This window comes from Anomaloglossus baeobatrachus, chromosome 1 (assembly GCF_048569485.1).
Source record: "Anomaloglossus baeobatrachus isolate aAnoBae1 chromosome 1, aAnoBae1.hap1, whole genome shotgun sequence".
Lineage (NCBI taxonomy): Eukaryota > Metazoa > Chordata > Amphibia > Anura > Aromobatidae > Anomaloglossus > Anomaloglossus baeobatrachus.
The window spans coordinates 658930733-658945855 of NC_134353.1; the positions used below are offsets into that span (position 1 = coordinate 658930733).

Consider the following 15123-nt stretch of genomic DNA (forward strand, 5'->3'; position numbering starts at 1 on the left):
TCTACAGAAAACGATTTTTCAATTTCGACAATAGACTAAATACCATAAAGGGGGTTCTAGCCATACTAGCAATACAATGCCCAGAAAATAATGATCAGATCCTGTAAAACACATATTACTAATGGATAAAGCTGGAGAGAAGAGTATGAGGCGACTTCTCATCAGTCCTAAATAATTCAGGTTCCAGCTCATGTTTCACATTTACTCAGAGGCCAGTCTCATTGTCAGTACTCATTGAAGGGAGACGGAATATATTAACCTATTCACGACGGAAAAAAGTCTGTCCTGACTTTTGTTAAAAGTGTTCCAAATTGGCTGAAGTAAATAGAAATAACAAAATGCATAAAATACAACATAATATAAATAATGAAGATAAACTACCATATATGTGGAAAGATTTTCACTTTAGATGGAATAAATCAGTAGAGTCAACCCTCCTAAGCAGTCTATATGGGAATGTAGGTGATACAAAGCTGAATAAAATGATAAAAGTTGAGAAATACAACTTTTTCTTAACATGTAAATGAGCTGTTAAGATCTTTGGGCAGGAAACAGATCTACCTGTAAGGACTAGAATTGTAAGTATAATGACTGTCAGTCATTACATGTCTCACACTGGTAACAACCATTTATAATAATCTCTGGCGGTAGAATCTCATGGAGATCAGCGTCCGGCCCATAGTTCTTAACAGCTCATTTACATAATAAGAAAAATGTAGATTTCTCTGGAATAACATGTCAGATCACATATAGCAATATATCATCTTATTCAGCTTCCTATGACCTACACGCCCATATACATGGCTTAGAAGGGTTGATCCTACTGATTCACTTTAATCTTGTGGAATTACATAGTAATACAAAACGTTAAAATCTGCCACAAATCCTATCCAATTTAGAGCAAAATTGGATGCAGTAGATCTTCTGCATTAATTGACAACATTTTGAGGCATTTTCGTCATATATTATTGTATATTGTACTATTTACCCTTTTAATAACCGCCAATAGGTATTAAAAACGGCAGCTGTTAAGGGGACTTCTTCCTTACTGCTGTTTTAAACAGTGGTAAGGAATAAGTGGATAGCGACCGCGCGGGTGAAAATCCCACGGCTGACAGCTGTATATGATAGCTGACACCTCCGGTCATTGTCCCCAAGTTTTTTTATTCTTGAGAATTTTGGCACTGGCTGTTTTTCCTTTTTTTCTTGCCATTGTCTGGATGTGATCTCCGTTTTCAGGCCATGCATCAGTGGAACTGTGGACAAACTAAGGGGTAGGCTGAATTCAATTTTTTTTCTTTTCATTGTCCCCAACCAGTTTTGGAACCGCTCCAGGCAGATTAACCTCTTAAATACGGCTGTCAATCGAGATTGCAGTAGAGCTAAAATGGGGTTAAAAGTTCCCCTGTGACAGGTTCGGTTGCCATGGTACCCTGAGGTCATCTGATTATCCCAGGGTTTGATGGGCTGTTGGACCCCGCTCATAGCAGAATCTAACAAGCTTGTCAGTGAGACTGATCGCGCTGGTCTCATGTATTGCAGGACTACACACAAAGCGCGCACATTATTCCATACGGTGAACATAAAAAAAATTTAGAAACACGCCAAAAATGTCGCTTTTTCATCACAAAAAATTGAATCAACAGTGATCAAAAAGTCATATGTCAAAACAAATAGTATCAATGAAAACGCCAAACTGTTCCACAAAAAAAGGCCTTAAAATGGCTCATTCAGAAAAAAAAAAAAAGTGGCCGCTTTCAATACATGGCAATGCAATTTTTTTTTAATTTTTTATTTTATTCCGATGTAAAATTGAAAAAAAATTGGGCATAAAGCAACATTTTAGTTTTAAAATTTAAAGTGTTTTTTTTCCCATTCCACTCTGCATCAATTCCTGTGTGGCACCAGAAGCGGCGGTTTTGAAGTATTTTAGGGGTGCGGTTTTTAAAATGCTATCACTTTTGGGGAGTTTGGAATATATAGGCCCCAAAAAGGCTAATTAAACCTTAATAAGGCCCTAAAGAAACTGGTTTGGAAATTTCTTGAAAAAATGTAATATTGCTGCTTAAATTTTAACCCTTCTAACATCCTAACAAAAATAAACTGACGTTTGACAAATGTTGCAAATGTAAAGTAGAGATATGGCAAATGTTATTTATTCATTATTTTTGGCCGAAATTCTGATATTTTCACAAATAAAAAAAAAAACAAAAAAAACCTACCTAAATTTTAGCATTAGCAAAGTACAATGTGTCATAAAAAATAAATATCTCAGAATCCCTGAGATCCGTTGAAGCGTTCCAGAGTTATTACCTCAAAAGGGACACTGGTCAGATTTCCAAAATTTAGCCTGATCATGAAAGTCAAAATTAGTTCGGTCACTAAGGGGTTAAACCTACAATATTAAGATTTGCCTTCTACGTGATCTTTCTAAAGCTCCTGAATTCCTGATGGATACGTGAAAGGCGTGGTTTCATAAAACCAACCCATGTCTATATAACCTAAGAACTCCATGGGTATGGTACTCTCAGGACTCGCTTCTACAAGCAAGAATGGAGAGAGAAATTAAATTAAGGCAAATTATGCCAGTTAGCTCAACTAACTCATTAAGAGGTGGTTCACTACTCAGCATTAGTGATCACATCGCTGTAAAACTCATAAGGAAGGCTTTTCTCAAATACCTTGTGTAGTACATTCTGCCTCTGAGTGGCACTATTGTGCTCCGCTCATCCGCATCACGTCACGTCGGTGATGTCACGTCAACTTCCACTTGACCCGACATCACCGAGGTGGCCCCAGTCTCCCCGAGTAGCTTGGCTGTAGGCGGAGTTTCACTTCTTGTCACAGCCCAGCATCGCTCCTGCTTGCGAAGGAGAGAGCGCACGAGATGCAGGCCTCTGATGAGCGGTGAAACTCCGCCCACAGCCGAGCTACTCAGGGAGACTGATTCCCGCCTCGGTGATGTCGGGTCAACTGGAAGTTGATGTGACATTACCGAATCTCAAAGTTCATGGAACCTGGGGGAACGCGGGGGGGGGGGGGGGGGAGAAATCATGTTAGGGATGAGCGGTCCGCAAAAGGGCCACTCAGAGGCAGAATTTACTACACAAAGGTATTTGAGAAAAGCCTTCTATCGATGTGGCCACTATTGCTGAGTAGTGAACCACCTCTTTAAGGCTGTATTCAGAGCTGTGTATGAAAAAATGTCTGATTTGCATCCAGAAAACTTAAGACTATTTTCACCCCTTTTCTAACCATTTGGCGACTCTTTTAATACATCAACAGTTTAAAATGTACATGATCAAACACAGTTTCCTAGGTTAAAAACTGCAATGTACCTTAAAGAAAAAAAAAAAAAAAATCTGGAACAATATGAATGAAATGCATGGGATCCAATTTTTTAATTGTGCCACCATAAACTTGAATGGGCGAATCTCATCCAAAATACATGCGAATAGTGTTGGTGAGAGAAAAAAAAAAGAAAAAAAAAAAAACAAAAAAAAAACCCCACCTCCTCTGAACAGCCCTATTGAATAACATTAGTCAGTGCGCAATCCCATCTTTACATGGTTCACACCACACGTATGTATAAAACGCTTGTCTGGTCTAAATAAGCCCTAAAAGGGAATCTGTCAACACGTTTTTGCTATCTCATCTAAGAACAGCATGATGTAGAGGTTAAAAACACTGAATTCATGTATGTGTCAATCATTGGGCTGGGTGCCATTTCTACACTGTGAAGGTTTTATCACCAGGTGATAATCACTACCAGGAGTATAGTGCATGTGAGCCCTGGTACGACCACATCCCTCCTCTGATAAGTAGCTCACTGTCAATAGATAATGTTCGCAGGACATCTAAAACTTCTAAATTGTGTCACAACTGCTGCACCCAGTAAACTAAAAGATACATCATTGGATTCATGATCTCTGATTGCATCAGATGAGGTAGCAAAAACCTGATGACAGATTCCCTTTAAAAATAAATAAATAAAAGGGAATATGAACCAATTTAACACTTTAAAGGCCGCTTTACACGCTACGATTTATCTAACGATCTCATGAGCGACGTGACACGTCCAGATCGTAGTTACGATTTGCCAAGATCGCACATAGGTCGTTTATTAGCGGTCACACGTAACGATCGCACAAGCGAGGCAAAAATCGCTCAACGATATATTTTTTTACCAAGTTGGACGTGTGGATGTTGTTCGTCGTTTGCAGGGTGTCAAACGTACCAATATGTCTGCTGCGATCCAAACGACGAACAATATTTTGAAAATGAACGACGTGTTAGCGATCAGCGATTTTCAACCTATTTGCGATCATTTGGAGTTGCACGTAGGTGTCACACGCAACGACGTCGCTAACGATGCCGGATATGCGTCACGGAAACAGTGACCCCGATGACATTTCGTCAGATAAATCGCAGCGTGTAACGCCGGCTTTATTCTATAGTCAACATGTGCATATTTGTAACATAAAAAATACATAGAGCTGTACATATTCCAAATTACCCGAACAAATATGAGTGTATTACTGTCTCCAACTTGATATTTTCCTTCAGACACCTTTATCATTGGGAACTGTGAAGGACACTGACAGCAGCCGAGTATCTCCCGCACCTGTGGAGGAAAAAAAGAGCAGAGTTGTGGTCAGAATGAGCCTTCTATAGGTGGCTGGAAGTTCTCAGCCATGGTGACATTTATAGAGCCTCTGCCATGTAATCACAATGTGGCAGTTACCTCACAGTCCGTACACTCACACTGGGGCCTGTGACGTGCTGTGTACATTGGACATTACATATACACTCACACTGGGGCCTGTGACGTGCTGCGTACATTATATGTACACTCACACTGGGGCCTGTGACATGCTGCGTACATTGGACATTATATGTACACTCACACTGGGGCCTGTGACGTGCTGTGTACATTGGACATTACATGTACACTCACACTGGGGCCTGTGACGCGCTGCGTACATTATATGTACACTAACACTGGGGCCTGTGACATGCTGCGTACATTGGACATTATATGTACACTCACACTGGGGCCTGTGACGTGCTGTGTACATTGGACATTACATGTACACTCACACTGGGGCCTGTGACGCGCTGCGTACATTATATGTACACTCACACTGGGGCCTGTGACGCGCTGCGTACATTATATGTACACTCACACTGGGGCCTGTGACGTACTGCGTACATCGGACATTATATGTACACTCACACTGGGGCCTGTGACGCGCTGCGTACATTATATGTACACTCACACTGGGGCCTGTGACGTACTGCGTACATCGGACATTATATGTACACTCACACTGGGGCCTGTGACGCGCTGCGTACATTATATGTACACTCACACTGGGGCCTGTGACGCGCTGCGTACATTATATGTACACTCACACTGGGGCCTGTGACGTGCTGTGTACATTGGACATTACATGTACACTCACACTGGGGCCTGTGACGCGCTGCGTACATTATATGTACACTCACACTGGGGCCTGTGACGTGCTGTGTACATTATATGTACACTCACACTGGGGCCTGTGACGCGCTGCGTACATTATATGTACACTCACACTGGGGCCTGTGACGCGCTGTGTACATTATATGTACACTCACACTGGGGCCTGTGACGCGCTGCGTACATTATATGTACACTCACACTGGGGCCTGTGACGCGCTGCGTACATTATATGTACACTCACACTGGGGCCTGTGACGTACTGCGTACATCGGACATTATATGTACACTCACACTGGGGCCTGTGACGCGCTGCGTACATTATATGTACACTCACACTGGGGCCTGTGACGTACTGCGTACATCGGACATTATATGTACACTCACACTGGGGCCTGTGACGCGCTGCGTACATTATATGTACACTCACACTGGGGCCTGTGACGCGCTGCGTACATTATATGTACACTCACACTGGGGCCTGTGACGTACTGCGTACATTATATGTACACTCACACTGGGGCCTGTGACGTACTGCGTACATCGGACATTATATGTACACTCACACTGGGGCCTGTGACGCGCTGCGTACATTATATGTACACTCACACTGGGGCCTGTGACGCGCTGCGTACATTATATGTACACTCACACTGGGGCCTGTGACGTGCTGTGTACATTGGACATTACATGTACACTCACACTGGGGCCTGTGACGCGCTGCGTACATTATATGTACACTCACACTGGGGCCTGTGACGTGCTGTGTACATTATATGTACACTCACACTGGGGCCTGTGACGCGCTGCGTACATTATATGTACACTCACACTGGGGCCTGTGACGTGCTGTGTACATTGGACATTACATGTACACTCACACTGGGGCCTGTGACGTGCTGTGTACATTGGACATTATATGTACACTCACACTGGGGCCTGTGACGTGCTGTGTACATTATATGTACACTCACACTGGGGCCTGTGACGCGCTGTGTACATTGGACATTACATGTACACTCACACTGGGGCCTGTGACGCGCTGCGTACATTATATGTACACTCACACTGGGGCCTGTGACGCGCTGCGTACATTATATGTACACTCACACTGGGGCCTGTGACGCGCTGCGTACATTATATGTACACTCACACTGGGGCCTGTGACGTACTGCGTACATCGGACATTATATGTACACTCACACTGGGGCCTGTGACGCGCTGCGTACATTATATGTACACTCACACTGGGGCCTGTGACGCGCTGCGTACATTATATGTACACTCACACTGGGGCCTGTGACGTGCTGTGTACATTATATGTACACTCACACTGGGGCCTGTGACGCGCTGCGTACATTATATGTACACTCACACTGGGGCCTGTGACGCGCTGTGTACATTATATGTACACTCACACTGGGGCCTGTGACGTACTGCGTACATCGGACATTATATGTACACTCACACTGGGGCCTGTGACGTGCTGCGTACATTGGACATTATATGTACACTCACACTGGGGCCTGTGACGTACTGCGTACATTATATGGTCACTCTGGAGAATTTCTCAGGATGTGATTTTATCCCAATCAGATCCATCTTCCCTACAATTCCCCTTAGTTACTCATATGCTTACTTGGATAAGCAGCATTACCTCAGATGGGCAACGTGGCGCACAATGGGCTTTTCAGTACATAACAGCCTATGCACAGGCCAGAAGTGACTCACTTCTGAGCAATAGAAATCTCCACTTTTTTAGTATTTTTTTTTTCCAGTGAAAACTAGGACACGCCATGTGTTCATTAAGCTTTCCTCAGGAAGTCTCAGTCACCTTGGAGATATACAAACAAGTGAAAGGGACAGGAAAGACTTGTCCTGACATCACTTCCTTAGGTGGTGGGAGACGTCTGCAATCTATCATTAGATGCACTACTTTCCAGCACAACGGTAGACCGGCTCCCCATACCAGGAGCTGACAAATCTCTATCCTGGGCCGAGAGGACGTGCACGCTGGGTATTTATAGAAATCACTAAGCATGAGCTGACCCAACTGGATGAAGACAGCAGCAATCTGCGTGGCAGATGCCGGGACCATGACATGAAGAGACACATTGCTCCGGCCTGATCTACCGTATTGTCTGCACACCCTCGTGTTTATTGTATCTGAACCTGTGCTCCCCTGATGCAAACATCATTAAAAAGGATGTCATCAAGTCAAAAAGGGTTGAATTACTGGTACTTTTTTTTTTTTTAATTCTTGCGGCTCTCCTTAGTATTGCACTTATTTTTTGTTAATCCGCCACATGGGTCATTTTATTTAGTGCTAATTAGTGATGAGGGAGCATTACCATCCTTGGGTGCTTGGTACTCGTAATGAGCAGTCGGACGCTTGCATGGGCGTGACTCGAGTATAGAGTATAATGGAAGTCAATGGGGAACTTGAGCATTTTTCTAGAAGATATTCCAAAAAAAATGCTCGATTTTCCCCATTGACTTCCATTATAATCGGTACACGAGTCACGCCCGTCCGAATGTGCACTATGAGTACGATAGTGATCGCTCATCACTAGTGCTAATTTTTATAGCTTTTACCAAGGGGGTGGTGTTCTCGGAATTATGCAAAGCATCCTAAAGACATGCCCTCAAGAAATACTGAGAGCCAAACTCCCATTTATAGACCATCAAAATCAGCCCTAAATAAAAAAAGGTCCAGATCGCTGTTAGGCTATGTGTCCACGTTGCTTTTCCCTACTTGCAGTTCTAAATGCACGTTTTGTCCTTAATTGAATTAGCCAAAGTTGCCTTTTGCAGAACTTTAGCGCTGAAAACGCATGCGTATTTGCCGCGTATTTGATGCGTTTTTAGCACTTTTTGAATGCTTTTTGACACATGCGTTTTGAACATCAAGACACTGATAAATAAAGTTACAACAGTCAAACCAAATGAAAAAAGAGAACAAAAATGGGCACAAATGTTTGTATGAAAAAAAAGAAAATAGCAAGATTTAATAGAATTATAGCGGTTATTTAATAAAAAACGGAAATATAGCAATAAAATGATAATTTTCTTTAAATAAATTGTCGGACTATGTGTGTGTGTAAAGGGACATATGAAGTCATTATTTTGATGTGCAAAAAGCATGCGTTTTAGTAGTCCAAAACGCATGTTTTCTGCACCTAAAAAGCAGGTAAAACGCTGGAATTTTGATGTTTCTTGGTTACTCCCTGCTTCTCATTGACTTCTATGTTATCTAAACGCACCTCAAATGGCAAAAACAATTGACATGCTGCTTTTTAAAACGCATGGTTTTTGCCACAAAATATGCAAATTAAACGCAGCATTTTGAACTGCATGGTGGGCACGGGAAAACCCTATTTCCCATAGACTTTGCTGGGAAATCAAAACACAGCCATTTGGGCACTAAAAAGGTGCAGCTGAAAACGCTGCAGAAAAGCATGAAAAAGCGCACCGTGGGCACATAGCCTTACCATGTGGCAGATTTACATTGAATAAAAAAAAAAAAAACAAAAAAAAAAAACCACAAAACCACAAAATACTCAGGGGAACCAACAGAAGCAAAAACAGCCCAATTTTGTCCTGCTGACAAGTCGTCTTTAGCCAATGCACTGAACAAAGTGACTTTATGGCTTGTTGGTGCCTCCGGGGCCTTTGCACAAGCCTGGCTATGTGACAAATACTTCCATCGTCAGGTAGTTATAAATGTGAATAATCTTCTGAATAAACACCTACACGGTGCAAAGTTCCACATTATGGCAGTATAAAAAGATGTTTGCAGACGAGAAAAAAATCCTACAGTCATTTAATCACTAATGATTGTTAGCTCTTCTATTAGAAAGTGGAATAATAAACTAAAAAGGACATCTATGTAGGCATGTGTTGTACGTCCACATCTACCCAATGATTGGGACAATAACAGATAAAGTAGAATAGTCAGTGGGAGGAATCGATAAAAGAGGACTGGTCATTCGGTTTCAGCACAATTAAAGGGGTAATCCGGGCTGAAATGAAGTGACTGCACACTGCCGAATGGTGACAGTGTGAGGTGACATGCACACGTGTAAACCACTTGTATTCACATGCCAACTAGAACCTACTGTACATGCATTTCTGAATTTCCTTCTATTGATCCAAGCCAAATAAGTTTAGTTGGCATGTGATAGACAGTATGAAAATTGTATGTGGTCATGTGACCTCCTCCCAGGAAATCGTGACAGTGTGCAATGCACACACTGAAACAATTCACTGGTATGCAGTCAAATAGAGATAACCTATTTAGCAGACACAATATTGTAATACATGATTCAAACATGACTCTAAAGATGCCAAAGTGCTAAAATTAGACTTCCTCTTTGAAAGACCTGTGTACTCTATGAAAATTGAGTCAGAGGAAGATCTTCCTGAAAAATGCTCACGTTCCCCATTGACTTCCATTATACTCGGTACACCAATCTGAGCTTCCAACCACGTTACGAGTACCAAGCATGGTAGCACTCGCTCTTCACTAGTGGCCACAATGCAGATCCCCAGGACAACCTTCCAGGAGCTGAGCTGAAGTTCTCAGATCGCTAATCATTGTACAGAGCTTTGCGGGTTTGACTCCATTCACTGGAAACCTCTGCCAAAGCTGATAACCGCTGATCAGTTGGGGTCCCGGATGTTGGACCCTACAGATCTAATACTGAGGAGTTCTCCGACACATACGGCAAGTTCCAGATTCCCTGAATGACCTAATCCCGTGACTTGACCCTATTGCAGATGAGAAGTCTATCTTGACCAGACGAGTGTTTTTTTGTGGTCCATGTGCTGCTCGTGTAAGAGGCTGGTAGTACATGCACCAATGTAAATCAATGTCCTGGTTTCAATATATGCTTGTCCACTATGTAAAGACTAAATCAAATAAATATATAATACACACAATAAATATATTATCACAACATGGCAACTTTTGTAAACCAGACATCTCCTTACAGGTGGACTCCATGACTTATGGGATGTCCCTGCCCCGACAGAGATAAATAATAGAGGAAGACTATTCCAAAAGTTATCCCATCCATAAATCCCACCTCAGGCCAGAAAAAAAAAGCTCCTATTTCCCAATACACTTAAAGATTTTTTTTCTCATCTCTAAAGACAATTCTTTTCGTTACTACATTTTTTAATCAAAAAGTCTTACCCTGTTCTAGACTCTGCAGTAACCAAAATTAATAAATCAATGGGAGCTTTGGAGAGGACAGACAAAAGAGGGCGCTGGTGTAAACTGATTACATAGACGTCTCTAGCAGAAAATAATAAGACCCTCTATTCACCCTTGCAGACATGAGCTCACCAATTCATCCAAGTTCTTGAGATCACACAAAGTACGAGGAGGCCTGGCAGGCATCGGAGGCCGTGGGTATCCTTTCTGATCTGCGTTTTGTCGGCCCCTGCTAAGTTCTTCTTCAATCTCTTCTTCCATCTGAATGAGTGTTGGGGCTGGCATACCAAAGCGTGCACCTCTCCGGGCCACCTCAAGCAAGCACAAGACAAAACTCTTCTCCCCCTTCTTCAACACCAGGTCATTGGTCTCAAACATCAGCACCTCTGGTATACCAAGTTCCTTCCGGCACCAGCCGATGAAGTTTGATACATTGTCCCTGGCAAGGAATGAGCCAGGAAGGGCACCCTTCACTTGGAACGTCACCTCTTTTTGTGGTAGCCGCATGGTAGCTGCAGCATCTGGATACTGAGCCTTGAAATCTCTAGCCAGTCGGTTCAGATTGTTAGCGTGTTGACATAATGTGTAACCGGTCTCCAGAGCCTCAAGGAATGTGCCAGCTTCCATGTCCAAGTCGTATAGCATATTGAGCCAATCCGTGAGGTCCTCCTTCATGGCCTCCAGGTAGTCCTCGCTGGAGCGGAACGGTCGGATGCTCTTGGAAGCAGATGACTGGATTTGGCTCTGGTCCGCCATTTCTTCTCATTCCAGTGATCTGACCTACCCAGAGAACAATCAATGAATTACTCGTCAGAGCTTTTATCATCACCTGCTCTTTTATATTTAATACATTAAAGGCAAAACTTCCCGATCCTGTTAGAAGGTAACATAGGGCCCTATGGGGATCACATGAGTGTAAGAACCACAATGCCCAGACTGCCTGCAGGGTTCCCATCCCAAACGAACAGCGTTAGACACCAGGGGCAGTAACCAGGGCTGACAACCACCCAGAAATTCCAGGACAGTCCCAAAAAATAGGGCCCTTTTTTGCCGTCCATAAAAAATAAATAAATGTAAGGCGTTTGTGATTTTTTTGGGAGCTGAAGAAACTTATATTCTGACTGTAATTATCATTATACAATGAATGGAGCTGGTGTATTCATATCAGGACTACAGGCTGTAGACTTGTACCACTTATGATGTCATGTGGGACTTGGGGGTCTAATCAGTGGCGTAACTTGATGCTCATGGCCCCAATGCAAAAGGGCCAATGGGGCCCCCAATTATTGGAGGTCTTTAAAAGTATTGGCCAAAAGGGATCTTTTGGTCCCCCTAGGCTTCAGAGCCCAGGTAGGATTGCCACGTCTGCAACGATTAGGGTTATGGCTTTGGGTCTACACTAGTAGGGTCTTCCCATGGGAATTCCATCAGTTTGGCTCTGTACACAGTATGTGGGACGCCACCAGAAGGACATACCCACCACATTCAGCCCCACCACTTACACCCCCGACACAAGGTTTGGGCATACGGCACAGACGGCATCTCTGGGGTCCAACCTACACCATGCACGGTGCCTTTTTTTGTGATGGCCGCCTGTATAGGAAAGTGTGGCCCGCCCAGCTTTTCTATACGAGCCCAGAGGCTACAGGATACTCCTCTGGCCACCGTCAGCTGACTGGGGGATATTTCACTGCTGAATGTGCATTCCTATATATACACAGGACCCTGAGCAGTTCTCTATAGTTAGGGGTATTGCCCTTGTTGTGTGGGGTAAAGCTGAATTTTTTATACTAAAGATGTCCCACAATCATGGCAGGTGTACCCCAGTGGCCATGTTAGAGCACCCTGCTGTGCCCACTAGAGGTGGCATGGTACCCCACCAGCACTATGGGGCTTCCCACAGCCACAGGTTATATATATGTGGAAGAGAATAGTCTGCAGAACAGGGGAACTTCTATCTCGGCAGCATAGTCCATATCCACAGTGCGGCAGAACATCTGCACTGGCCGCACGGTAAGTTCTGCAGGACGGACGCTTACCTAGTGCAGAATCCTTCCGCCCTCAGAGCCGGCACAGGCGGAGGGGCTGCCGGCCATTGTCGCACTCATCTCGCTGTGGTAGCGCCACTTCATCCCGGCGGAGCCCCCTCCCTGTGATCCGGGCTGTCTGCAGCGGGTCCGGCAGGACAACCCACAGAGGGCGGTGGAGCAGGCGCAGCCTCGCCCTTCCACAAGGTTAATCGTCCGCTGTAATCCTCTGCCGGTAACTGACGGCAGCAGCATCCCTGTCACCGAGCACGTGATGGAGGACCCTCCGCTGCCTCCTTAGCTCCGGGGGGCTTCATTACAACTTCCTGGCAGCCCGGGCCGTCCATTCATCAGCGGAGGGGGAGCCGGTGACACTGCGCTTATCTGTGCCGGCCGGGGAGGGGGAGCCCGGCATGGAGCCGGTGACGCTGCTCCTATCTATGCCGGCAGGGGAGGGGGGAGCCCGGCATGGAGCCGGTGACGCTGCTCCTATCTATGCCGGCAGGGGAGGGGGAGGGGGAGCTGGTGAGCTGCGGCTATCTATGCCGGCAGGGGAGGGGGAGCCGGTGAGCTGCGGCTATCTATGCCGGCAGGGGAGGGGGAGCCCGGCATGGAGCCGGTGAGCTGCGGCTATCTATGCCGGCAGGGGAGGGGGAGCTGGGGAGCTGGTGAGCTGCGGCTATCTGTGCCGGCCGGGGAGGGGGAGCGCCTGTCTGTGGGGAGCCCGGCATGGAGCCGGTGACGCTGCCCTTATCTGTGGGGATCCGCTGCCCCGGGGCACAGAACCTGCCATGTCCCGCAGCCCCATCACCCCTGTCCGGCCAGGGAAGGGTTACCCAGGCTGTTTAACGCTATCACTGCCGCAGCAGCTGCGTCTTCTGGTGATGTCACAGCACGGGGCGCGGCGGCTCCTCCACACTCCACTCCTTGGCCTCAATCCCAAGTTTAAATATTTTAACGTCTTGGCCAATGCGGGAAAGAAGAAATAATGGCCGAGCTGTTAACTCTTTCATATTCGCCTGAAATACTCAAAAATATAAATGTAGATTTACCAGTTTTACCTGATGGAGAAATACTGCCCAGAGGAACAATGCTGAGTTCAGTGTCACTGGTGTAACTCATCCTCCAGGATCCTATGTGATCTTCTGTCGCCTTTGGGACAATTTTTTTTTTTTTACTTAAAGGGAACCTGTCAGGTCCAATATGCACCCAGAACCACGAGCAGTTCTGGGTGCATATTGCTAATCCCTGCCTAACCGTCCCTGTATACACTACCATAGATAAAGAGATCTTTAGAAAAAGTATTACTAAAGATCCTTTATGGTATGCTAATGAGCGAGTGGACTAGTCCATTGAGCGTTGCTTCCCTTGCTAGTCAGCTCCAATAGCATGTTAGTACGTCCCTGTGGGCATGCTATCATGCTAGTGAATGCGCAGCGTCAGAGAGCTGGTTCTCGTATCTGTGTACTTGATCAGAAGTCCCTGGACTTAGTCATGCGTAGTATGAGGCCGGGTGTACTTGTCCTGGTTTCAAACTGGTCTAGTGAGCATGACCGAAAGTGCTGTGACTTCTGATCAAGTGCACTGAGCTGAAAACCAGCGATGGCAGTGGAGAGGTGAGCGCGACCATGCTGATGCTGCACATTCATTAGCATAACCACAGGGGCGTACTAACATGCTAAGGGGCCGACTAGCCAAGGGAAGTAACTCCCAGGGGACTAGTCCCTGTGCTGATTAGCATCTCATAAAGGATGTTTAGAAATCCTTTTTCTATAGATCTCTTTGTCTATACTAGTGTATACAGGGACAGTTAGGCAGGGATTAACAATATGCACCCAGAACTGCTCGTGGCTCTGGGTGCATATTGCACCTGACAGGTTCCCTTTAAAGCATAACCATCGTTTTAATTTTTATTTTATAAAATAAGCAACTTTGTGATGTATCTTATTAGAGAAATCTATTCCAGAATTGATCAGTCATTATCAAAATTCTTAGTTCTGAGGTACAATCTGTATTCAATGAAGACTTTCCCATTACTGAGATAGATGAGAGCTGTTACTGATGAGATTCTATGTCGGGAGGAGGAGCTAAGGTCAGAGGGAGGGGTTAGATGCAGGGGAGGTGCTAGAGGCAGAGCTCCGCCCCTTCCCTCTCTTTTCTCTACATAGAATCTGATCAGGGGGCAAGATTTTTAATGAAACTCAGATATACAACTCATTTTTAGCCACAAATATATGTATTAAGAAACAAAAATTTCCCACAAAGTTACAGGGGCTTTCTGGGATTAAGTTTTCCTTTTCAAATGGTTTCTAGTAGGTTAAAATAATAAGCTTGTGGGTGTTACACACCCTCCCCAGGTCCAGCGCTGCGTCTTTCAGCTACTCCAGTCTTCGTTGATT

The 15123-nt window shown here is 44.8% G+C and overlaps 1 protein-coding gene across 1 annotated transcript in view; it reads right to left on the reverse strand.

Moving 5' to 3' along the window:
* The window catches only part of GAS2L1 (growth arrest specific 2 like 1), a 33939-nt gene extending 20762 nt beyond the window's left edge, over window positions 1-13177 (reverse strand). The window contains exons 1-3 of the mRNA XM_075319981.1: window positions 12737-13177; window positions 10830-11477; window positions 4517-4624 (exon numbers count right to left, since the gene is read on the reverse strand). Of these exons, the coding sequence (XP_075176096.1) occupies window positions 4517-4624; window positions 10830-11453 (732 nt within the window). The 5' untranslated portion in view covers window positions 11454-11477; window positions 12737-13177. The remainder of the gene's footprint in view (window positions 1-4516; window positions 4625-10829; window positions 11478-12736) is intronic.
* Between the last annotated feature and the right edge of the window lie 1946 nt (window positions 13178-15123).